The sequence below is a fragment of the Raphanus sativus genome, chromosome 8 (assembly GCF_000801105.2).
Source record: "Raphanus sativus cultivar WK10039 chromosome 8, ASM80110v3, whole genome shotgun sequence".
Classification (NCBI taxonomy): domain Eukaryota; kingdom Viridiplantae; phylum Streptophyta; class Magnoliopsida; order Brassicales; family Brassicaceae; genus Raphanus; species Raphanus sativus.
Genome location: NC_079518.1, coordinates 9,302,080 through 9,327,347, shown reverse-complemented (window position 1 = coordinate 9,327,347; position 25,268 = coordinate 9,302,080). Strand labels below are relative to the sequence as shown.

The window sequence follows — 25,268 nt, the reverse complement described above, 5'->3', positions numbered from 1 at the left end:
AAAACGAATTAATATATAATCAACCATAATTTAGAAACAAATTTATTTGGTTATATAATTATCATTATCTAAAAATAATTTGTATTAATAACCAGAAACTAAATCCAATTAATGTATGAATAACCATAAAATTAAAAACGAATTTTATTGATTGGTAATTATTATTATCTAAATAATTTATATTATGTTTTAAAGTCTTTATTAAGTTAATGAATAATTATATTTGTTAATATACAATTAAACTATATATTAAAAGCCAAATTTCATTTATTGATAATTATCATTGTATAAAAGTATTTATTTGGGTTATTCAAAATAATATTTTACATTTTAAAATAGTTCTAAATTATTAAAATATAAATACCTTATAATAATGTTTAAGATTTATTTTACGCAATCAAATATAATTTTATTATATTGAAAAATATCATATAAAAATAGTTTAATATTGATTTATTACGAAATATTTTTATCAAAATCATTAGTGTTTTTAAGTTTATGTTACGTAATAAAAAGTATTTATGTTACCATATAAACTTGTACACATTAAATATATTTAATGTATGATCAATAAGTTATTTAATTATATTTGAACTGATAATATATTTATTTTTGAAAATTATTTATGCCCGCATGTGCGGGCAAAACACCTAGTTTGATAAATTATTTGGTAATAATAGGTCTCGATTACGGTTACTAAATTTTAATCAAATAATTGACTGTCGTGTATAAGAAAGTTAGATTATATAAAATTAAAATTATTAAAACAAAATCCTAATTGTGTGTCTTCCAGAATTTTCCTTCAATACAGTAATATATATGAAAATTTGATAATTTTTGTCTACAGAATTAAGGTAAGTTCTATTATATAATTGGAGCGCAAGTTATTCAACATTACATAGTTAAAGTTAATATTATAATAATTATTGTGATCAATTAATTGGTTTCATTAACCCGTGTAATGTGTGACATCTTAATATAAATACTAGATTTTGACCCGTCCTTGAAAAGCATAGGTTTGTTTCGATTTTTCTTTTTGCCAACATTGTTTTCGAAAATTAATAAATTATTTTAAAATAAATTTTATATAAAATATTGTAGAGATTTAGAAAAATATCTGGACCCGTGAACTGAACCGTGCCAAACTGAAAAAAACGAAAACCAAACATGAACTGGAGTTCATTTATAACTGAGAACTAAATGCGTACCTGATTTTTTAAACACAAATTATATACTTACAATATTAATTATATTCAATTTATAAATAACCAAATATCCTATTATAAACCGAATTACCAAAGAAAACCGAATTATCCAAATATTTTTTGTTCAAAATATTTAAATTATCTACATTATACTATATTTTTATCCGAATTACTTGATATTTGAACTGAAAATCCCAAACTATCTAACATTTTTATCTATAAATCCGTAATTACCCAAAGAAGATGTGGGGAAAACATGTTGTTAATGTGGGGAAAACATGTTGTTAATATAAATCAATTTTGTTATAAAGTAACAGTAAAAACCTGTTATGAGTACAATCTGTATATTATAAATATATAAGATAAATATTGTGGGTAAATCTTATTTTAAGCTCATAATGTATATTTAGTGTTATTATTCATTAAATTATATATTTTTATAATATTATGAGATGAAGTAAAAATTAAAAAGTCCATTTATTTTCAAAAATTATACATTTACATGATATTTAAACTGAAAACTCCAAATCCTCTGATTTTTTTTATATCCAATCTGGACCGGCAGTCGAACGAATAGACTCAGTAACTGTATATAATCAAGATTGGTTTATGTTGTTCATGTAGTATTCTATCTAAGGTTATGCAACTGCTATGTTTCTACAAAGTTCGGATTTAACGAAAAAACTATTAATTCAAAATCTGATGAATCCCAAAAATCCGCCATTAACACGGTAAATTGATACTGGTTGATCTAGTAAAAACCCAGACAAATCTTAAAATATTTTTTTTGAAAAATTGATTAAACTTCTAATATACTTTATAATAGTACATAAAATTTAATAATTATTTAATTTGTCATATAAAGTAAACTAATTGTATTAATGTTATTCATTTAAATTTAGGTATTTAAACCTTTAATTAGAATTAGAAAAGAAAATATTGTATGTGGTATTTAAACCATTAATTTTTTTTGACATTCAATATGTTAAATATTAATGAGCTAGATAATATAATTATGTATGACATTCAAAAGTGTATATGTAAAACTCTTGATATGCGAGATAATATTTTCATACACATTGTTATGTTAAATATAACATTGTTGTTGTATGACTTTTCAGTGTTTATTAGGAATAAAGTTTAACATATGTATTTTATGAAATTTTGGTTTATACGTGGGTAATTTATTGGTAATATTTCTTTCACAGATTATTTAAAAGTTAATAAATTAATTTTGTTGTATGACTTTTGATGTTTTGATTAGTAATAACTTATTACTTTTTTTGAACGTCTGAATCGATTATTATCGATTAATTATGCTATTACAATAATGAAAATATTAATAATAACTTATTACTTAAGACTTAAAAAGTAGTGATCGGTAAAATAAGTAAAACCAATTGAATAGTGATCGATTTAATTTATGTATGGGTCTCACAATCATGTTGCTATAATAAAGGTTGGTTAAGATATTTAGTTGTATATAAAATGTTGGCTAAAATGAATGGGTGCAACAACCTTGCATAAATAGAATTTTTTAAGATTATTTTCCTTTTAATAGTATAGATATGTTCTCTACAATTCATCGACTCACCACACCCTTTTTCTCGACTCCCTATTTCTGAAGACACTATTATTCATGGCAGTTGTTTTTTTTATCAATTTTTAGTTTAATTTTGTTTTTTTATATTTTGTTTCTGAATAGTTTTAATAGTATATTTTCTTATGTTTCGTTTATCTTATATGTATAATTTATTTTATAAAAACAAATATTTTATTTTTATATGTTTTGTTTCATCTTTACTTCATAATTTATTTTATATTAGTATTTACTTACTATTACTGATTCACTTCCACGAACTATACTTCAATTAAATAGATAAACACACAAGTTTAAAAAATTTTGGTCGGAAATAAATTTATATTGACATACTCAATTTTGTTTAAACCCTTATTTTATAATTATAACATGTAGTATTTCTTTCGATTTTATTTTTATTTTTATAATGTCTATTAATTCAAAGTGGTAATATTTTTAAATTATTCACTCCGTACAGGGTGTGGGTTATCACTAGTACATATTAATTACAAATATATATATAATATATACATACATTATCATTAGTACAAAGAAAAAAAAAATTGAAAGCAAAGATTTATACGGCCACGGGTCAAGCTAAAAAAATAAACAACAACTTCGTAAGATTATTTTTTTAACAAATTTATTTACTTCCAAATATTTTTATATATTTATGTATTTATAAATTTATCTTATTTGTTTTTAAGGGAGGCTAAGATTTTGGAAGTAGAAAATATTATGATCTATTTCTATATTATTTAATTAGGAAATTTAAAATTTATAAAAAAATACCCGGTTGGAAAGGTCAAGGTCTAATTTAACTTATACTAGGAAACAAATCCTCAATGTACTGTGTATCTAGGACTTAAATATATGTTTCATATTCTGACCCCAACGAAAATTTTATTTCGTTCTATAAATATCATATGCTGCAGCTTGCAAAAACCATCACATACATTCTTTCCCATGGCAAAAACCAAACATGTTATGTATCTCAAACTATCTCTCACCCTTCTCATTTTAGCTCATGTTCTTGCCACGACCAACGGTTTGGATTCTCCTTCCTCTAGAACCGGGCGACCTTGGCCCTTCAAGAAGCTCAACAAACCAGTTGTTTTAATGATTTCCTGCGACGGTTTCCGATTCGGTTACCAATTCAAAACCGATACACCAAACATCGACCTACTCATATCCGAAGGAACCGAAGCCAAGTCCGGTTTAATCCCGGTTTTCCCCACCATGACCTTCCCAAACCACTACTCAATCGCAACCGGACTCTACCCGGCTTACCACGGTATAATCATGAACTCGTTTACTGATCCCATAACCGGTGATAAGTTCAACAAAGGCCTAGACCCAAAATGGTGGTTAGGTGAACCGTTGTGGGTAACCGCAGCAAACCAAGGTCGCAAGGCTGTCACTTACTTCTGGCCAGGCTCTGAAGTCCCCAAAGATTCTTGGACTTGTCCTAAAGAGTTGTGTCCCCACTACAACTCTTCCGTTCCTTTCAAAGAAAGGGTCGATAAAGTGTTGAGCTACTTCGATCTTCCACACAGCGATATACCTGACTTCTTGATGCTGTATTTCGATGAACCGGACAAGGAAGGCCATGAGTATGGTCCCGATGATCCTCGTGTTACGGCTGCGGTCGGGAGGGTCGATAAAATGATCGGCAGGGTCATACAAGGGCTGAAGAAGAGGGAAATCTTCGATGAGGTTAATGTGATATTGCTTGGCGACCACGGAATGGTGTCAAACTGTGACATGAAAACAATTTACATTGATGATTTAGCAGAGTGGGTGAAGATACCAGCGGAATGGATCAATGCTTATAGCCCCGTGCTGGCCATGAACCCTAAGTGGGGTAAAGATGTCAAGAATCCAAGCGAGAAGAACGCAGAACTCGTGGCTAAGATGAACGAGGGTTTAAGCTCAGGGAAAGTAGAGAACGGAGAGTTTTTGCAGGTTTACTTGAAGGAGAAGTTACCTAAAAGGCTGCATTATTCGGAGAGTTCTAGGGTTCCGCCGATTGTAGGAATGGTCGGAGAAGGTCTAACGGTTAGACAGAACAGAACAGGTGCTCATGAATGTCATGGAGATCATGGATACGACAACCAGTACTTCTCCATGAGATCTATCTTCATTGGACATGGTCCAAGGTTTAGGCAAGGAAAGAAAGTGCCTTCGTTCGAGAATGTTCAGATCTACAACGTTGTTGCGGAGATTCTTGGGCTCAGACCAGCTTCTAACAATGGTTCTTCTTTGTTCACTAGGAGCATTCTCTCGTCCTCTGGAGAAACAGGGGAAGTGGAGTGAAGCTAAACAAGCATTTTAGTTCAATATCGTTCATGAATAATAAGCTGATAATTGTGTTTGTTTTTGTGTGTCAATTCTGGAAATGAATAAATGTTCTTGAATTGATAAAAAATAATAATAAATAAATGTTCTTGAATAACCTCGTTTTTACTCTAATTTTCATTTTACGCAAAAGTTAACTCTTTGAATAAATATTATAGTGATTAATGCTAACGTCATGTTTCAAAAAAAAAAACATACTAACGTCAAAATGTGGTCCCTTAATTCCTTATTAGAAGTTTTTCTAAGAAAATCTGTGTACCATGTGAGCTCACATGTAACGTTACATGTGACCATATGTATACCGCATAGAATCACATGAATAAATAGAGAATATTACGCCTAGAGACACAAATTGAGTTTGCAATTTCACGACACATTCCTATTTAACACACTTTCTTTCTGCAATTTTACTAATATAACCTTAAACTAAAATAAGTATATATATAGTTAGCCTTCTAACTAGAAGAGTTATTAACTTTTTTTTTAACCAATTAATAAGAATATCTTAATAACATTATTTCTTTATGCACAAAAACAAAAAAAAATCTTATCTCTTCATCTCTTTTTTGACGAAAGTGAAATCTAACTCATCTTCATCTTTTCAATCTTCAAATCGACATCAGATCTTCTCGATCTAGAAATCGAATTATTTCACTTTGTTCAAGCTCTTTATCTCCACCTCTAGCTTTTACTCAATCTGAGACGGTTCCGTCGGATTAGTCTCTCCAGCTCTTCATCCTCGATCATTGGTGAATCACACAATGAATCCAAAAACTCCGATCCATTTTCAATTGTGACTCTCTGTTCCTAATTTCGTAGATATATCTAACAGATTCATATATGAAAAGTTAGTTTCTTATCTGATTTTCTTATCTTAATTTAAAGATCTGATTTCAAAATGAGGGTGTTAGAGATTATGATGGAGATAACGGTGGTTACCTCAACGGAAGCGGTGGTGAAAAACATGAGGATGAAAATAGTGGTGAAAGTGACTACTCGAGAGGAGGAAGTGGTGATGGAAGTCATAGTGGTGGATGTCGATATGAAGGTGGAAGACGTGAGGAGGAGGAGGAGGTGGGGGTGGTGGTGGATGTCGTGATGGTGGATGCTGTGGCGGTGGATGTAGATACAGAAGTAAAAGACGTGAGGAGAAGAAGGTGGTGGTGGATGTCGTGACTGTGGATGCTATGGTGTTGGATATGGACACGGAAGTGGCAGACGTGATGAGGAGGAAGTAGTGGTGATGGATGATGTAGTGGTGGATGGGAATACATAGGAGGGGCTGATAGTGGATGTCGTGTTGGTGGATGTTGTGGTTGTGGATGTGGATACGAAAGTAGAAAATGTGAGGAGTGGAAGATGGTGGTGGATACGATGAAAGTGGATTCATCTTCTTTTCTATCTTCACTTATCAGTCTCCAGTATCATCTACTTCTTCTCTCAGCCACTATTGTTCACTAAATTACGTTAATATAGACATGAATCTAACCACTATTGACTTATCCACTACGAACACATCTACAACACTCTTTTTACATAGACATGAACCTAACCACCATTGACTTATCTTTGTCCACGTCTTTTTCATCAATATTTTTCATTTACGTCATTCTTGTTTATATTTTTCATTTACGTCACTTACGGAAACAGGCACATTATGTTTTTTTTTTCATTGACAGACACATTATGAGTTTGAGACACTTTTTGGTAACAGCTGTCCTTTTCTTGACCATTACTGCCCTTGTGTGACGTAAGTATATTATTCTCTCTCTTTCGTTCCCTTTGTAATTAATTGTTACGTGGTTTCTCGGTTTGTAACTAGTGGAAGACTCAGTTGCAATTAATGTTAAAGTAAATAAGTACTTTGGATGTGATAAAGTGAAATTGATTTGGACTGTTCGTTACTTTGAAATTCTCCTTTAGATGTTTAATTTCGGTGTCTTTCCTTTGCATTTCTTCTTCAACTCTTTCATGTTCGTTAATCAGTTTTCATGGACAAGGTTTCATGGACGAGATTTTGTGGATGGATTTGTGTGGACGATATATTATGGTCAAGGTTCATGTTCTAACAAAGTTCCCACACATTGCATACTAAAGCTTGCACTTGTTTGTACAAAATCTTGTAATTCAAACATCCAATAGCATATCTTCTTTATGAAAACGTTAACACAATTCTTCTTATCCATAACTATTTTCTCCTCCATCTCCGTTACCACTTTTGTTTTGATCACCACCTCCACTATCACTTACACTTCTATTACCACTTTTGTATCCACCTTCGAGAGGCCGTCTGCAACTCTTATGATGATATCAACACAATTCTGACCACAAGAGCCTTATCCACAACTCTTCCGACCACATAAACAACATCCACACACACATTGACCAAGAGAGCCATTGTCACCTCCATACATACCACCACCTCCACTATCTCCTCCACCTCCATTATCCACAACTCTTCCGACCACATCAACAATATCCACACACATTTCCAAAAGATCCACCGTCACCTCCATAACCCCCACCGCCTCCGCTATCTCTTCCACCTCCATTATTAACTTTGCATCCACTACATGCACCTCCACAACCACCAACACCTCCACTATGATATCCACCATTGCCTCCACGATCTCCTCCACCTCCATTACCACCTTCCACCACCGCCACCTCCATAACCACCACCGCCTCCACTATAGCATCCATCGCCATCTCCACCACGGTGTCCAATACCTCTTCCATTTGACTGAGCACCACCATTCATAACTATCACCGCCTTGTTCAAGATGGTGAGAGACGTTTGTCTTCTGGGATCTCCGGATCTAAAAAAAAAATTTGAATCAACCGTCTCTCACATACAAGTGAATCAAAGCGTATCACAACAGGCAATTAGTTGCTTAGATAGATTGTGTGGACTAACCTTCCATGTCGAGAGACCACGGTGTCAATGGAGATGATTGGAGAGGGTAAGTAGAGAACTGTCGGGGTCGAGGTTTAGATTAACGGCGGTGATGGAGATGATTACGGAAAGGTATGATGAAGAAGGAGAGAGATTGAGAATATGAAGAAGAAGGGAATTCCAAAATCAAGAGGAGATCTGAAGAGGAGAGTATCAATAGTCTAGATAATAATTAGGTTTTCTCTGTTTTCAATTTTAGATTGAAAAGTACGAAGAGGAGAGAGCTCTTGAGAATATCGATAATGTTTATTATCATTATTTTCATTATTATTAATTTCTTTTTAACTAGACTCAAGTTAGATATAATGTTTGGTTAGAAGGTTTAGTTGAGGGTTATAAGAGTAAAAGAGGTGGGTGGAAAGTGTGCGATATAGGAATGTGTTCTTTTGTGATATTAAGAAGTCATAATGTGCCTCTGAGAGTAATATTCTCAATATAGAATGTGTCTCAAAATGTAAGTCTCTCGAATAAATATCATCTCTTTGCTATTACCTACGTCTATTAATCGAATCACCTCTTATTGCCGTCGCCAACGTTGAATTCGAAATGCAAATGTGTAACAAAAGATTAATAAAACTACAATACCAAAATGATAAAATGATAAAATGTAACAAAAATGTTGCACAAAAAAAAAATGTCTTACGGAAGCAGGCACTTTATGGTTTTGTTTCTCATGGAGAGACACATTATGAATTTGAGACACTTTATCCCAACATCTGTCCTTTTTTTGACCATTCCTACCCCTGAGTAGCGTAAGTGTATTGTTCTCTCATTGTTCTCTCTCTCGTTGCCTTAATAAATAATGGTTACGTTTTTTTCCCGGTTTGTAACTAGGTGCAATTAATGTTAAAGTAAGTAAGTAACTTTGGTTGTTTTATTGGGTACAGAGACAATCTAAACTGTGGTTGGACATAAACGCTATGAATAACAATTATATGGATAGCCCATTTGTGGACGCCGTATATGTGGACAAAGAAATTGGTGGAGAAGAGAAGAGAAACAGAGCCACTTCCACCACTCTGAAGTAATTACCTCCGGTAGATCAGAGACAAAACAGAGCAAATAATTGTTATTGTCAAATAGGATCTCTCGATAATTTGGGTCCGTCACAAAGCATGTTCGACGAAGATTTAACAAAACCCAAGTCTTTTCAATATCTGTGCTCCAAAAAATTCTTACGAAACAAAGTATTTGATACAGAGGCATGGGATTTTGAAAAGATTGAATCTTTTACTCATAGAGTATAACGGCGTATCCAAGGATGAAGATCAATGGAATATCGATGAGAGAGTGACGGAAGTCGTAGTTGGTGAGGTGAGAAGAGTGTAGGTGCTTTTGAAATAAAAAAAAATAAACCTTGAATGTTGAGATTGTCTATAAAACCCACCACCACACCATCTCCTCCTCACGTTTTCTATCCACCATCCACCACCACAACATCCACCAACACGGTATCCACCACCACTTCATCCTCCTTACGTCTTCTACCTCTGTATCTCCATCCACCACCACAACATCCACCACCACAACATCTACGACCACTTTCTCTTCCTCACGGCTTCCATCTCTATGTTTACATCCACCGCCACAACATCCACAATCAAGGCATCTACCACCACCTCCTCTTTCTCACATCTTCCATCTATGTATCCACATTCACTACCATAGCATCCACTATCACGGCATCCACCACCACTTCTTCCTTCTTACGTCTTTCACATTTGTATCCACATCTACCAACATAGCATCCACCATCACGGCATCCACCACCACGTCATCCATGTCAGAGATTGTCTGTAAACCACACTGTCGAACGATTCCGATAGATTGGATTTTTTTTTCTTGTGAGATTCTAGAAACTGGTGGTATCAATTATTGAAAGCTTGTAAGAGGTGAGCGATTTTCTCAGATTCTATTCTGGATCGAGAAAAGAGATAAAGTGATTAGAGCTCGTTAAGACTCGTTTGTGAGAGAAGAGAGTTTGTGAGAAAGGAGATTTGTCGATTTAGGAATTTAGATATTTTTGGAGGAAAAGAAAGTTGCGCATCAAAAATTATTAATGGATTTTTGGTTTTCTTTTTTTTTTAAAATAGAAATCGTCTGGTTACAAGACGTAACAAAACACGTACATACTTAGTTTAAGGATAGATTGGTCAATTCAGTAGATGAAAGTGCTCTCAAAGTCCAATGTGTCTTTTTAAGTAATTGGAAACACAGAATGTGTCTGTGAGAGTAATATTCTCATTATTTAGTACGCTGTTAAGACTTTTGTGTTGTTTGTTCGGTAAAAGGCTGACATAATTAATAATTAATATATTGTCAGTAGGACATAAGAGCTTATTTTTAGACTTAGTACTGTAAAGCTAAGATATAATTCTTCTTAGTGAACATCTAATTGCTTTAGCTAAAAGTAATCTGATAACCACTTAACTGGATAATTCAAATTCCGAATGATCTAAGCAACATAAAGATGCGTTTATGTTTCATGTTTATTACTTCCTGAAAACCCAAGCCATAGATTATAGGCTCAACTTATTATTGGCAGAAGGATAAAACATATATACGCCTTACTCTGCTTTACTTGCGTGGCAAGAGAACCTTTGAAGCAAACTCATCAGACCCATTATTTGGAGCAGCCTTAACTCCAAGAATCGAACTGATCAGATTATATATCTCAACATTCTCAAAAGAAGGCACTTTCCTACCTCTTGAGAACATAGGACCGTGCCCAATGAATATACTTCTCATCGAAAAGAACGCATTATCATACCCATGAGCTCCACCACATTCCTTGCCTTCACTCTTCTTTTGCTCAACCTTAAACCCTTCATCGACCAGTCCTATGATAGGTGGGATACGATCACTGTCTGCGTAATGCAGCCTGCTTGGTAAATTCTCTTTGAGATAAACTTTCAAGTGCTTACCATTCTCCACTTTACCTGACCTCAGGCCTTGGTTTATCTTAGCCACCACATCCTTAGCATCGCGACCCGAAGGCGGTTTAATCGCTAGCAACGTATTGTAGTTCTGAACCCATCCGCTAGGGATCTTGATCCAAGGCGCTAAATCATCAAGAACGATGAGTTTCTTATCACAAGTACCAACCATTCCATGATCACCAACCATGATCATCGTCACATCCTCAAAGACCCCTCTCTTCTCAAACCCATCGATGAACCTTCCTATCAACCGATCGATGTTAACCACAGCTTCAGTGATCAAAGAATCATCAGGACCGACTTGGTGACCTTGAGGATCAGGATCGTCGAAATGAATCGTTATGAAACTAGGGATGTCACTACTAGGCAAATCGAAATAGCTCAAGATGGTATCAACTCTGACATCATCATCAACGGGAACAGAGGCATTGTAGTGTTGACAGAAACCTTTAGGACAATCCCAAGAGCCTTTGCGTACCTCGGAGCCAGGCCAGATGGAAGTAGCCGCCTTGAGACCTTGCTTCACTACTGTTTCCCAAAGCGGTTCGCCTAACCACCATTCCGGCTCGTGGCTAGCCATAGTGAAAACGTGCCCTGTTTTCGGATCGACGAACCTGTTGTTGATGATCCCGTGGTACGCTGGGTATAGGCCCGTGACCATGGAGTAGTGGTTGGGGTAAGTTACTGTCGGAAAAACGGGGATTAAGCCCGTCTCGGCTTCTGTCCCGTTGGCGATCAAACGGTGGATGTTTGGGAGGTTGGTCTTGAAGTGGTACCCGAAACGAAACCCGTCTGTGGAGATTAGTAGAACCACGTGCTTGTCGAGTTTCTTAAGTGGGCGAGCCACAGGTGTGTCGAAAGGTGGTGACGAAACGACGGCGTTTTGGGAAGAGAAGAAGAGAAAGGCGAAGATGAAGCAGCATCTTGAGATGGGCTTTTTAGCTGATACTGTGTCGTCGGAGATCATCATGGCTTCTTCTTCTTCTCTCTTCAGCTTAAAAACTAAGAAAGATGCAAACTTTTGATCAGAGTTGCTTAGCTTTTGAAGTTTTGAGTACTTTGGTTCTTGGTCTTGGTCTTGGAGTGAGTTCCACGTCCGGTTTCCCGGTAAAAAGTGATTCAAAGTGATTTTAGTCCAACAGCGACAGAGAGTGAAAGAGACATCAAGGAGGACTAACTCTGAGGTTCTTCTACGCTGTCGTTTTACTGATCTCTTTATTTAACGTTTTTTCGAGAGAGGGAGGGAAAGACATAATGGAGGAGTGGATTCCGCTTCTAGACATTTTCTTCAAGAGTCCGTCGCCGGAAACTCAGGCGTCGCTCTGGTTAGACGAAGCTTCCAACTCTCTCTCCTCCTCCTCCTCCTCCTCCTCCTCGTCTTCAACTCCGATCAACCGGAGCTCGTTTGTTTCACTGCTGAAGAAAGAAAGCTACATAACCGATCAGAACTCATCTCAGTCTTCAAACAAGTAATACCCATATCTCAAAATTCGATCTTTTCGTGTTTATTGGACTGGTCTAGCTCCTTGTTGATTGAAAGTATTTCTCTTTAGGGTTCTGTTCATTGAGACATTACCAAACATGGTTCAGTCTCGGATTCTGTCGTTCCTTCTTTACGATCATCGGAGGTTTTGCGTTAAGGATTTGGTTTGGCTCGCGAGGGAGATGTTGGGTGGCAGTGGTAAAGAGGTTGATCTCTGGGTTCAGAGAGGTGCACAGAACCTGCTCGATATAATGCCTGAACGAAAATTCGATTGGATATCTCGTCTAGATTTGGGTTCAGCTGATGAGGATGGTATTGTGGAGGAGTTTGACTCTGTACCTGATTGGCTAACCGAGAAGAAGGCTGGTTGTGCTGGTGCAATTCTTCCATGGCTCCCGGTATCATTCGGTGATGTAGATTCAGACACGTTGGTTGTTGATTCTTGTAATGAAGAGGATGTGATGAGTCAATGTAGAGATAATATGCAAGTTGATCATCGAGAAGCTGTGGATGAGGATGATCATGAGGTAAATGTTGCGTTACAGCCTGATGTTCACGAAATGTCTGTGAATCTTAGAGCTCAGATTAGGAACTGCGAATCTACTTCTGAAGTTTTACCCTTGTGTGATGATATTCGGGAACTTTGCTTGGAGAAAGGTAGGGACTGTTTAAGAGTTTTGGCTTTGGTTGAGCCGTGGAATGCAGATGATGAGATTGCTGCGGTGTTGCTTTCGAATCTGCATAGCGGAAGTGAGGAAGAAGAGCTTGGTTGGCCAAGCAAGATTCTATGTTCCACCGTGCTTCCCAAGTTTTTGGCTCTTGAGAAATCTGCCTCACGTGTGTTGATGTCTGCAACAATCGAGTTTTGCAAGATCCACCAGAGAGCAGCTGAGTATGGGTTGGTGTTCCCTTTGATGCTAAGGAAAGAAGGGATCAACAACTTCATCTGTGAGGTGGTTTCAAGGGTTTTGAAAGAGTGCTGGCACTTGGGTCATATCTCTGCTTTTTGCCAGAAGTTGCTTTGTGGAAGAAGAGAAGAGAGGAAGTTTATGTTCCTTCCCTGCCACAGAGATCTCATATCTGATGACCTGACATGGAACGAATCACTCTTTATCCTTTTTCAGAACATCTTGATCCACGACGTCCCTTTAACTCAAGGTTCCGTTGATTGTCTTGTTTCTAAGGTTCAGGAGATGGCTGAAAGGTATAGCAAGTCACTAAAATTTGGAAACTTCTTGCTACATTTTATCTCCAAATGTGGTCCGATGCTACATGCTCACAAGTATCCGCTGATCGAATCTGTTAAGTGCACTAACAGTCTAGTTACAAAGTCTATCTTGTCGAAACTCAACGCCCTGTAGCTTCACAATCCTAGGCCGTTCATTGGTAGATACCCTTCTTCTGTGATGATACTCGGTTTCACTTGGGAGAGAATATGAGACTGAACGAGATGTGTAGTTCAGAAGGGCTTCACTAGGGATTATGAAAGTGTTATCAAGGCTTATCTCAGTCAAGATGAGCACTAGAGTAGCATTTTGCTTTTGTTGGACAAGATGGTGACAAGTATGAACAGAACACATATCTTCTCTGAACTTGGTGGTTGAAGAAAACTTCAGATACAAGCTGGAGATATAATGGCATCAGCAGCAAAATTATAGAATTTGGCTATTGACAGTCTACTTCATGCTCCACCACTATTACCCCCTCAAAGCTCCCTTCAGGAGTCATAAATTTTACAGAGATATGATTCAAGAAACGCTCTCAAGTTCAGTTCACTGTTCCTGGAATGAAAAAGACTACAAGAAATATCATCAAACAAGCTTCTACAGTGTAGTTATTTTGAAAGACTAGGAAAATGAATGGATCTAAGATCACCAGTAGACATGAGATTCAGACTGGCTACAAAGAGAAAGTGTAAATCATTACAGGAAAACCTAATTTTGATCACTCTTGTAGATGAACACATTTTCAATGTTTTGTAATAGATACCAAAAATAACCAACGTAAATGGAATATTCCTTTCATTGATTTATGTTCTGTAATCACTCAAATGTTGACAACACTTGGTTTAAGTTATCTAATATACTATTACAGAGTCAGTGAAAGAGACAGTGTTGAGCCATTGTTGATCAATGAATGGCTAATCTAAGTCTCTAAGCTGTGAATTGAAAACTCACGAATCAAGCCACTGTCTGAACTTGCATATCCCACGACGACCTTCTGTGAAAGAATCTCGGATTGACTGCAACATGGCACCAACCGCAGGAACACTGTTCATCTCTTGGTTATGCTCCTGCATTAAGCATCAAATATAATATGTCCAGATGTTTCCACGATAGAGATGCACAACGACGAAAAGAGTTGAGTAAGTAATAAAAGTACCAACCATCTTCGTGAGGCGCTCTTCAAGACTTAAGGGGACTGTCTCAGTAGACATGAATATCTTACGATAGGCTGCTCTCAGGCTCTTCATCTACCAATGCCAAGAAAAAAAGTCAGGACTATTTGGAAACATACCAAAATGACTTAACATCGTGACACAGTTTCAAACCTCTGACATGGTAAATCCATTGCGTCTAAGTCCCTCCAGATTCAAACCGCGAAGCTCAGCTCTTTCTCCAGTCACCATCATGTACTTTGGAACATCTTGTGAAACCTATATACAATCTCACCAGTGAGTATCCACTGAAAAATTTGTGGGGGAAGTGAGAGTATGATGAATATATACCACAGAACCACCACCAATGAAAGCAAAAGAACCAATATGACAGAACTGGTGGACGACCGAAGCTCCTGCTGTGTGTGTATAGTCCTGAGGCATTCACAACACGAACCAAATGAAACCATGCTTGCTAAATCCAGGTTTGAAGTATAGACACAAAAGGAAGAACTTACTTCTACAATCACATGGCCTGCAAGAAGTGTGTTGTTGGCAAATATGTTGCGGTCACCAATCTTGCAATCATGAGCGATGTGACAAGAGCCCATGATTAGATTGTTGTCACCAATCACCTGTTCAGAAACAAATGAAAGACAGAGCTCAAACACACAAGAAAACATCTAATCAAATTTGGTCAATGGCATTACCGTTTTGTCACTAGCCTTTGATGACCTGTGAATCGAACAGAACTCTCTGATCTCATTGTTGTCACCGATGCAAAGAAAGCATTCATCCCCATCCTAAACAAAGAAAACAGACAGATTAGGACTAGAAAAATCTAATGAGGTGACGAGAATCTCTCACACAAATGCACACACCTTGTACTTCAAGTCTTGACATTTAACACCAACCACAGCGTGGTGACCGATTATGTTATTGCCTCCTATGACTGTACAACCAGGAAGCTCATCGCCAACAACAGCACCACTGGCTGACAGAAAAGCGAGGCAGATACAACAAAAGATCAGTGAAAGATTTTATAAATAACGTTGGAACATAATCTCAGAGAGATCAAAAAGGGAGTTACGTCATGAGGACACAAGAGTCCCCCAGCTCTGTGTTTCCAAAGATATGACTAGAAGGATGGAGTTTGCAGCCATTGCCTAGCTTCACTGAAGAGCCAACAGTACAGAATGGGCCAACTGAAACTCCCTGTTAGAAGAATAGGAAACAGCATTTGTCTGATTATAACCAAATCTAAAACAAAAGCAAACACTTTAGCTATTCCACAGTTCAAGATGAGTAGTTTTGGATAAAAAATCAAACCTTTCCGATCACAGCACTTGGGTGGACGACGGCACTTGGATGTATAAAGACGTCAGGATCTCTTGGTTCTTCACAATAATCTACACAATGTTCACAGCTTAGAGTAGAGATACTTAACTATGCTAATCACACAAAGCACAAGCGGGAAGCGATAGATAGATATAGAGAGAGGGGTTTACAGGAGAGGTTAGAGGAGAGACGACGGCGTATAGAGGAGCTGAAGAGAGGAGAGAGAAGCCTCTCGCGAGCTTTGAGGAGAGAAATCATGGCGAGGGGCTAAGTAGAGCAAAGACAAGCCACTTCGAGTACATACATGCTGTTGTGTTCGACGAAATGCCTCAGAGAACGAATATACGTGAGGATTTCACACGCGCCCTATTGAGCACGTTCTATCAACGTCCCTTTTTATACTACTTTTGGTCAAACCTTACCATATTTTATTATATTATATTATTTTTGTCTAACTTATTATATTATTATACATTATAAAAACTGATAATATGATTAGGAATTTTATTAATTCTTATAAATTATTCAAAACATAAAATAAAACACATTAATTATTGGGGTTATGTAAATTAACAGAAAAGGCTAAGATAATATCTTAACATAGTGCAAACAGTTTACATAAAATCTTTAATAGTTAAGTGAGATCTTATTGCAATGCCAAATATGATTCTGATGTAAGTAGAAGTTAGAACCATCATATGTAAACTCTTTCATCCCTAAAATAATTTGCATGGAATCAGATTAAGATAAAGAGAGAGAATTAGTGTTTAATACGATTATACATTTCATATGTAAAACTTATTCACCCCTAAAATACATTTCAACAAACCATAAAACTAGTGTTTAATACGATTATACTATGCTCATTTTCTATAATTTGCTCGTTACAACGACAGAATTACCATTATTCATCCCTAAATTACATTTCATCGGAAAAAAAAAACAATTACATTTCATCGAAAAATGGGCCTACAGTATTGCTTTAGGCCCAATTAAGTGCCTTTTAGCAAACTCCATTGCACATGTACGGGTGTATAATACGGAGTAATCGTATAAAATACTCCGTTCAAGGCACACATTAGTCTACCTTGCATGCTATTGGTCGAACCAATGGGCTCCACTTCATGTCAGCACTACAACAGCCAATAAGATTGCAGGAAACACGTTAACAAACGTAACATCGGTTCCACTTCAACAACACGGCACAGTAGAAGAGAAAGAAAAATCAAAACCCAAACTTATCGGCAAAGAGATCGCAAAACCCATGATCTTATTCTTATACACACGATCCCGTGCTATATAACTCGCTTAAAGTCTCCAGCTTTACGAGAGAAGTCTCTGTCTTTTATCCATTCAAAACGGTGGAGATGATGAATCGAGTTCTGATAGCTGTAGTAGTGGCATTAGCTCTTGTAGCTTCGTCGGCGTTATTACCGGTGGAAGGGAAGAAGCCCTTGTCGTCTGCTCCGAGAAAGGAGGATGTTCCGTATATCAAGTGTCAGGTGTGCGAGAAGCTAGCGTCGCGTCTGCACAAGCTAGTGAAGGAGAAGCAAGCTGAGATCTCTCCCAAGAAGGTATGATTTGCGTTTGTGATTGATTGTATCACTGTTTCTTCCTTTGTTTTGTGTGTTACGGTCTAAACCAATAGCGCGTGTTAATGTTAGATCTCGGAGTATGAGATCATTGAGATAGCTGAAAACGTGTGTAACTTGAAGAAAGAGGAAGCTGATTGGATGCTTAAGATTGATATTGTTGAGAAAGGTGATAAGCTTCAGGTAACCAGAGACCTCTCTCTCTCTTCTCTGTCACTTGTTTGATCCAAGAAGTAAAGATTGACTTTCTGTTCGTAGCTGGTTGAACAAGAAGAAGAAGGGATGTGCAATTCAGAGTGCAAGACGATCGAGGCCGCTTGTCAAAAGGTGAATTACATTCAATTTACTAATAGAAATGGAGTTAAGGGAATGTGGTTTTTTAAAACTGTATGTGTGTGTGTGCGTGTTTACAGGTCATTGGTTACTCAGACACTGATGTTGCGGAGTATATATACAAGTCTAAGCCTGATCTTGCTTCACTTGTTAACCATCTTTGCAAAGACCTTACCGATGCTTGTACCAAGATCCCTCCTCCTCTTCCCAAGGTATCTCTTCTTACAGCTTTTTTCTTAGACCATATACATCAATGAAACCGAAATGTGGATCCTTTTGGGTCCGTGAATGACATTTTGATGATTGTCTCTTTGTCTAGGATCGAGTTCCTGGAGAACCATTTGTGGCAAAACCATCGAAAGATGCTGAAATGGACAAGATCATGAGATCTATGCAGGTGAGACTTAAAAGGAAAGCATGAATGTTACCATGGAATGATCTTTTAAGCTAACTCTCTGTTTTGTTTCATCAGGGTATGCCAGGAGCACCTGGCATGAAAGTATACTCTAGGGAAGATTTAGAGAAGTACAAGGCAAACCCTGAAAAATTCGGTACTGAAGATGAAGATGGTGACGACGATGATGAAGATGAGGAAGAGGATGACAAGTTCCCCAAGAACTTGGTACTTAATTAAAACTTTCATCAAGAAGAAGCAACCAAGATCGTTTTCTCTAAAAACACTTTTTTGTTGGGTTTCAGGGAAAAGTTCTGAGAGAGAAAGAGACTAATAAAAAGGAAGAGTGGAAGAAGACAGTCACTAAGTTACTCAAGAAGAAAGGAGAGTCTCTGAGGGGAAAGATGAAGATGGTGTCGAACCGGGTGAGGAGATGGTGGAAAGGATCTTCTTCTTCGAAGAAACCTAAATCCGGGAAATCTGAACTATAGGAGGATAATTCAAACTTGCTCTGTGTTTTAGCTGTCTTTGTTTAGTTTCTTATCTATCTTTTCAAGAGTAATGAGAGAGACATCAGTGTTCTGTAAACACGAAAAAAGGAACATACAAATGTAATGGTTGTTTAGATCAAAATCATGAATTCAAGTTTGAAGCAAATGGGAATGTTTGCATAACAATTTTTTATTTATTTACTTCACCTTACATTAACAATATTAACTGAACACCTTTTCCAATATTAACTGAACACCTCATAGTATATACAAACCAAATATAGTTAGCGAGAGTTGAAGAGTTCTCAGTATATTGCGTCTTTATTGATGATTCTTGTTGCTCCTGCTTCATTTCTTAGTCCTGAAAACTTGTGTTTCCATCCATCACTAGCTTTATTTCACTGTGAATTGAGTAGTTTTTGGGCAATGTGCGTTATTAGCATTCATGTGTGGGCTTTACTCAGTATCTGATACTCCTTTCAATTTCTTATATACAGCATTCCCAAACGCTGTGAAACCTTCTGGAAAGAGCTAGACTACGCAAAGAGTTTATGGAAGAACAGAACCGATCTGAAGGTAGAAGATGCCGGAATCGCTGCATTGCTTGGTCTCGAATGCTTTGCCTGGTACTGCGCAGGAGAAATCACTGGCAGAGGGTTCACCTTCACCGGCTATTACCCTTGAAAGAGAGGAACAATAACTTGGAAGAATGTGTAGTCTCCTTCGTATTTTAGTTTCCATGATTCTCCCCGAATTAATTTTTTTTTTCCCCTGAAACAGAAACAGAGGATTTAGAGCTGAGAAATATCCATTTTGCTAATCTCTTTGATAAGATTGCAATCAAATAAGAACAAAAACTTTCTCTCACTTTAACTATACAAAACAGTCTATCATTTTGTAACCCCAAAAAAAAATAGTCTTGGGTACACAAGGGATGAGGAGAACGAAAAGGCTAGGTGAACCAATGAGATCTTCCAGGTTCCTAGGAGATCTACATCTTAAAGAGGACACAAGCAAGAAAAAAACAAGAATCTCCAAACCGGAGGTCTTGATGCTTGTTGATTTAAAAGGTTAACAACTCAGTCAAAAAAGAATATCTACTCCTTAATTCCCAATATTTGAAATGATTTCTTCTATGAAAACCAGTCTGGACCTTTGACTACAGTATCCCAGGGACTCCAAATCCCTTAAATCTCCCTTCTTTTTTTTTCTTTTTTTTTCTGGTCATGGTAATCTAAGGGACACTTTTATTTGTTCCTTATATAAGGGATTTTCTCCATTATTCTTCTTGGTCCTCTCTCATTTCTCCTTAAAGGATGACTTAAGGGCCTAAGAATATTGATGCTCTAAGAAACTGGATGTAATTTTGGTATTATTCATCAATATAAGCCAAAACTAGCGAAAAACTTTACCCTCTAGTCTTTCTATAAACAGAGAAACAGAAAGTGAAGTTAACATCTTTAATTACACAAATCTTACTTTCACTCCATTGGATATTTGAGTTTGCTCCATTTATTTTTTGGTGTCTTCTTGAAAAGGATCATTCTTCAAAAGTCTAGTGATTATACTTCCCTGGCACGTATACAAGTGTTCTTTGTTTGCATCATATGCTACGTTAAATAGTGGTTCCTTTTTTTTTGCAGGTATAGTATAACTTGTGTTAACTGCCATAAGCAATTCAAGCGTTGTGTAAACAAAGGTAAACAAATCAGTAAAACAATCTAATGGCACAAAGGTTGGCTTCTCCACCCAATGCCCTTATTCAATGGTGATACCAACCATGTATAATGGAATGGATTACGGCCCTTATTCAAATGAAATTTAACTATGATGCCATGTTCTATGGATTCGAAGTTCAATTTGTTAAATTCTTTTGACACTTGAGCCTCTTGCCATTATCTAGATTAATCTCTTCAACTGAATAAAACAATAACTTTTGTATATTCAATTGCTTCTTCATGGTCCAAAGATTTCATCCGGAGTTGTGGTTACAACGTAACCCCACTACATGACACAAATCAACAAGGTTAGAGAGTGGCACAGTGCATATCTGGATTTGGAAAAAGGAAAGATAAACTGGCAGGAGATATACCGGACGTGTTGGATGTGTGCGTTCAGTCACTAACTCTTTCTTGCAGATCAACTGTTCTTCTACCAACTCTATGCGGATCATATATAGACTTGAACGTTATTGATACAACCTTCAATAGACTTTGTCTAAGTAATAATAATGCAACTATATCTCTTGGAAAATTAGCTTAAACGTTCTCAATAGACTTTAAAAAAAAAAGAACCAAGGTTCGACTGGTTTATGCCTTTAAACCGATATTGAGCTAAATCAAGCGAACCATGCATGATTTGGTTTCGGTACGGAATGAATGCCCTAAGGCCCTCGAACCCTATATATTACTAATTGTAGAGATTGCCAACAATGGTTTGCATCCACCTCTCTCTCTCTCTTTCTCTAAAGTCTGAAATGAATTCAATCCCTCTTGATCTTTTTTACGAGATATTCTCTAGACTGCCAGCCAAGTCAATAGGGAGGTGCCGTTGCGTGTCGGAGCAATGGAGGTCCATACTTTGCAGTGCAGATTTCACCGAGTATTGCTCAACCAATAGTCGTCCCAGTCTCTTATTCGCCATGCGTAAATTTAACAGCAGTGCGTTTCTCTTCTTCTCCTCGCCTCAGATTCAGTCGAGGCCGTCGTCCTTAGCCGCCCCCTATTTTGAACTGAATTTGCCGCTATACTTTTGTGGTCATGCCTCTGGTTTGTTTTGTTTCCGTCGTATGAAAATGACAACGATGGAGATGAGAGAGGATACAGTGGAGCATGTGATATGTAACCCATGCATGGGACAGTATGTTTTCTTACCTAAACTGAAGACTACGAGTTATCGTAGCTTTTTAGGGTTTGATCCGATTGACAAGGCATTCAAGGTATTGTCACCCTATTCATCATCTTCTGCTTATATTTTGACATTTGGAACTGGTGAAAGGAGGTGGAGAAAGATACACTTTCCCTTGGACCATAAGCCTTCGTCTGAAGGGATATGCATCAATGGAGCTTTATATTACTTGGCTCGAGAAGCCTATGCTCCAACTAACTTTATAGCCTGCTTTGATGTTCGGTCTGAGAAATTCAAGGTTATTCAGGAGGAAAGACTTACTGATTCGGATGCAACATTGATAAACTACAAGGGTAAATTAAGTGCGATTAGTCTTAGCCAGGAAGAGGTGCGTATATGGGTTCTAGAGGATGACGAGAAACAGGATTGGTCGGAGTATGCCTACACTCTCCCTGGTGATAAATTCCGTGACGTTGAATGTGATGTGTTAAAGGTTTACGTAGCTGGAGTGACGTCAGCTACAGGGGAAATTGTTTTGATGAATCTAAACTATCAGCACCCGCCGGGACCATTTTATGTTTTCTACTTCCATCCCGAAAGGAACGTTATCAAACGTGTTGAAGTCCAAGGTTTTGGGTGTCATGGTGCAGTTGACGCCTTTGTAGACCATGTAGATGATCTTAGGTTTGATATTAAATCTTGGCAGCCGGATGTTCCTAGGTTTGAAAGCATTAACAAATACAATGCTCTGCGTCTTTTAGAGGATATGTGAATTTGGCGATCGACGATCCCTTCTCCTAGTCCAGTAAAAGTTCTATTTTTTTAATAAAATGTGTGTTCTTTGTAAACATCAAGTTAAATAAAAGTTATTAAGTTTTATTTTGTTCGCATTTACAGGTTTCGTTTTTAATAAAGCAGGTTGTTCGATTGACAAATGTTTTAGCTATCTAGTCTACTATGAATTGAAGAGTTATTTGGGGCAATGTGCATTAGCATTTATGTGTGGCTTTATTCAATATCTGATACTCTTATTTTACAGTATTCCCAAACGCTATGAAACCTTCTTGAAAGAACAGACTACTGTACTTGCTGCACTGTTTGGTCTTGAATGCTTTGCCTGGTATTTGCGCAGGAGAAATTAATCACCGGCAGAGGCTTCACCTTCACCGGATATTACCCTTGAAAGAGAAGAACAATAAGTTGAAACAACATCTGTGTAATAACTTGCTCCGTATTTTAGTTTCCATAATTCTCCCTGAATCAATTTTTTTTTCCAGTTTTGGAGCTGAGAAACATCCATTTTACTAAACTCAGAGATAAGTTTTGAGATCAATAAGAACTAGATTTTAAACAGGAAGTTTCTTTATATTTTGCATTCTCTTTTGTACCTCTTTATATTTTCATTAAGAAAACATTTGTCAGTTGCAAATACTCCAATTTAAATTGGTAAATCATGTTCGTTGATTCTATGAGGTAACATAAATTACATTGATAAATAGCTGATTCTATTTGAAGTCTTTGGAACATAAGAGAGGACGAGAACGAAAATCTAGGAGGACCAATGAGATCTTCCAAGTTCCAAGGAGGTCGCCATCTTAGAAGATGGTCACAAAGAAAAAAAAATAAAAATAACAAGGATTCCAACTGTCGGTGAGAGAGAGAGAGAGAGAGAGAGAGAGAGAAAGATGATGAATGGTGGTGCTTTGACACGTCTTGCTTTCAGCGTCGCCACCTTCCTCCTCCTCACCGTTGTTCGCAGCCAGGTTATATAAACACATACTAACAGTTTATTGCATTTTGTTAGCCTTATTTTCTGATGTGTTGAATTAAAATGTGAGACAGGAGACATGCAGCAAAACATGCATTGCTCAGAACTGCAATAGTAAGATTGTGTTTCTTCTTCTTTTTTCTCTTGCATTCCTTTGGATTTGGAGAATTCTTTTCTATATTTATACTGCAAAACTCTGTTTCCATCAGCTATCGGCATTCGCTATGGGAAGTATTGTGGGATAGGATACACTGGCTGCCGTGGAGAGCCACCTTGTGATAATCTTGATGCTTGTTGCCTAACACATGACAATTGTGTTGATTTAAAAGGTACTCCAAATAAAAAAAGAAGAATATATGCTCCTTATTGCCAAAATTTGACATGATTTTTTTAATGAAAACTAGACTTGAGCATGTAACTTTGTATTACTATGGTTTTTATTTATTTGCAGGTATGACTTATGTTAACTGCCATAAGCAATTCAAGCGTTGTGTAAACAAGGTAAACAGATCAGTCAAACAATCTAATGGCACAAAGGTTGGATTCTCCACCCAATGCCCTTATTCGGTGGTGATACCAACCATGTACAATGGAATGGACTACGGCATTTTCTTCAGTGGCATCGGTAACTCACTAAGCTATGAGTTATTCATATTGAACCTGTCAATATGCCATTGAACTGTTAATGCGAATCACTTGTCAATCCGGGAAGCCATAAGCTAGTGGTGAAACCATATGACTCTCTCTTTGTTACATTTTCTGCGCAGGTAATATCCTTGAACCTCCGTCCCCGGGAAAGGGCCGTGTTGTGGAGGTTAATCTTGCTCAGAGTGGTGCGAACACAAAGGGTGGTCTTGGAACAAAAGTTGACATTCAGACAAAGGAAGGCTCCAAAGTCTCTGCCTCTTTAAATTAAGATGAACCCTTGGCCATAACTCTCTCCCAACTTGGTATATTTATGTAACTGCAGGACTATGAGAGCTTTCCAAGTTACACTAATTTATAATTAGTAGAGTGACATATGTATGTTATATGTTATTTTAATACTCTTCTTGTTTAGATGTGGGGGTGTCTAACAAAGTCATATAACTATAGAGAAAATGAAATGTAACTATGATGCCATGTTCTATGGATTCGAAGTTTTGCTAAATTCTTTGACACTTGAGCCTCTTGCCATGAGCTAGATCAAGCTCTTCAATTAAATAAACCAAGAACTTTTGTATATTTAATTGCTGCTTCATGGTCCAAGATTTTATCCGGAGTTGTGATTACAACGTAACCCCACTACATGGCACAAATCAACAAGGTTAGACAGTGCATATCTGGATTTGGAAAGAGGGAAGATAAACTGGCAGGAGACAAACCTTACGTGTTGCAAGTGTGTGTTGTGTGCGTTTCTCAATCTCTTTTGTCCTATCATTTTGCATATAAGTAGGAGTTTGCACTCATTTAACTCTACCTCTTGCAGATCATCTGTTATTCTACCAACTCTATGTGGATCATAGACTTGAAAATTATTGGGTATAAAACATGATTTGGATCTTACGTTTCCCGAAGTTAGACTGACACATGTGTTTTGTAGGTCCCAGTTAGAAAATAAAAAATCGG

The 25,268-nt window shown here is 37.0% G+C and overlaps 7 protein-coding genes and 1 long non-coding RNA gene across 8 annotated transcripts; 5 read left to right on the top strand and 3 right to left on the bottom strand.

Moving 5' to 3' along the window:
- Nucleotides 1–3,749: 3,749 nt before the first annotated feature.
- On the top strand, nucleotides 3,750–5,241 carry LOC108821325 (uncharacterized). The gene has a single exon (XM_018594368.2). It carries the CDS (start codon nucleotides 3,751–3,753, stop codon nucleotides 5,098–5,100), a length of 1,350 nt encoding a protein of 449 aa, XP_018449870.1. The 5' UTR covers nucleotide 3,750; the 3' UTR covers nucleotides 5,101–5,241.
- A 367-nt stretch (nucleotides 5,242–5,608) lies between these two features.
- Nucleotides 5,609–6,838, bottom strand: LOC130498584 (uncharacterized). The gene is made up of 2 exons (XR_008937470.1): nucleotides 6,082–6,838; nucleotides 5,609–5,967 (listed from the first exon to the last, which is right to left on the bottom strand). It is a non-coding gene; the product is annotated as an uncharacterized LOC130498584 (long non-coding RNA).
- A 3,695-nt stretch (nucleotides 6,839–10,533) lies between these two features.
- LOC108819034 (uncharacterized) lies at nucleotides 10,534–12,137 on the bottom strand. The gene has a single exon (XM_018592017.2). It carries the CDS (start codon nucleotides 12,005–12,007, stop codon nucleotides 10,676–10,678), a length of 1,332 nt encoding a protein of 443 aa, XP_018447519.1. The 5' UTR covers nucleotides 12,008–12,137; the 3' UTR covers nucleotides 10,534–10,675.
- Nucleotides 12,138–12,188: 51 nt separating this feature from the next.
- On the top strand, nucleotides 12,189–14,548 carry LOC108819032 (uncharacterized). The gene is made up of 2 exons (XM_018592016.2): nucleotides 12,189–12,506; nucleotides 12,591–14,548. The coding sequence occupies exons 1-2, from the start codon at nucleotides 12,292–12,294 to the stop codon at nucleotides 13,879–13,881; spliced, it is 1,506 nt and encodes a 501-aa protein (XP_018447518.2). The 5' UTR covers nucleotides 12,189–12,291; the 3' UTR covers nucleotides 13,882–14,548.
- LOC108819035 (probable acyl-[acyl-carrier-protein]--UDP-N-acetylglucosamine O-acyltransferase, mitochondrial) lies at nucleotides 14,518–16,616 on the bottom strand. The gene is made up of 10 exons (XM_018592018.2): nucleotides 16,406–16,616; nucleotides 16,227–16,306; nucleotides 15,988–16,112; nucleotides 15,779–15,887; nucleotides 15,608–15,700; nucleotides 15,416–15,532; nucleotides 15,249–15,332; nucleotides 15,072–15,176; nucleotides 14,907–14,993; nucleotides 14,518–14,813 (listed from the first exon to the last, which is right to left on the bottom strand). The coding sequence occupies exons 1-10, from the start codon at nucleotides 16,491–16,493 to the stop codon at nucleotides 14,694–14,696; spliced, it is 1,008 nt and encodes a 335-aa protein (XP_018447520.1). The 5' UTR covers nucleotides 16,494–16,616; the 3' UTR covers nucleotides 14,518–14,693.
- Nucleotides 16,617–17,426: 810 nt separating this feature from the next.
- LOC108818985 (uncharacterized) lies at nucleotides 17,427–19,211 on the top strand. The gene is made up of 7 exons (XM_018591962.2): nucleotides 17,427–17,809; nucleotides 17,900–18,010; nucleotides 18,086–18,154; nucleotides 18,241–18,372; nucleotides 18,480–18,557; nucleotides 18,633–18,782; nucleotides 18,860–19,211. The coding sequence occupies exons 1-7, from the start codon at nucleotides 17,603–17,605 to the stop codon at nucleotides 19,043–19,045; spliced, it is 933 nt and encodes a 310-aa protein (XP_018447464.2). The 5' UTR covers nucleotides 17,427–17,602; the 3' UTR covers nucleotides 19,046–19,211.
- A 2,310-nt stretch (nucleotides 19,212–21,521) lies between these two features.
- On the top strand, nucleotides 21,522–22,664 carry LOC108821778 (putative F-box protein At1g33020). Its single transcript, XM_018594771.2, has one exon. It carries the CDS (start codon nucleotides 21,522–21,524, stop codon nucleotides 22,662–22,664), a length of 1,143 nt encoding a protein of 380 aa, XP_018450273.2.
- Nucleotides 22,665–23,506: 842 nt separating this feature from the next.
- LOC108819525 (phospholipase A2-gamma-like) lies at nucleotides 23,507–24,812 on the top strand. The gene is made up of 5 exons (XM_018592580.2): nucleotides 23,507–23,655; nucleotides 23,735–23,774; nucleotides 23,870–23,989; nucleotides 24,112–24,285; nucleotides 24,428–24,812. The coding sequence occupies exons 1-5, from the start codon at nucleotides 23,578–23,580 to the stop codon at nucleotides 24,574–24,576; spliced, it is 561 nt and encodes a 186-aa protein (XP_018448082.2). The 5' UTR covers nucleotides 23,507–23,577; the 3' UTR covers nucleotides 24,577–24,812.
- Nucleotides 24,813–25,268: the final 456 nt, after the last annotated feature.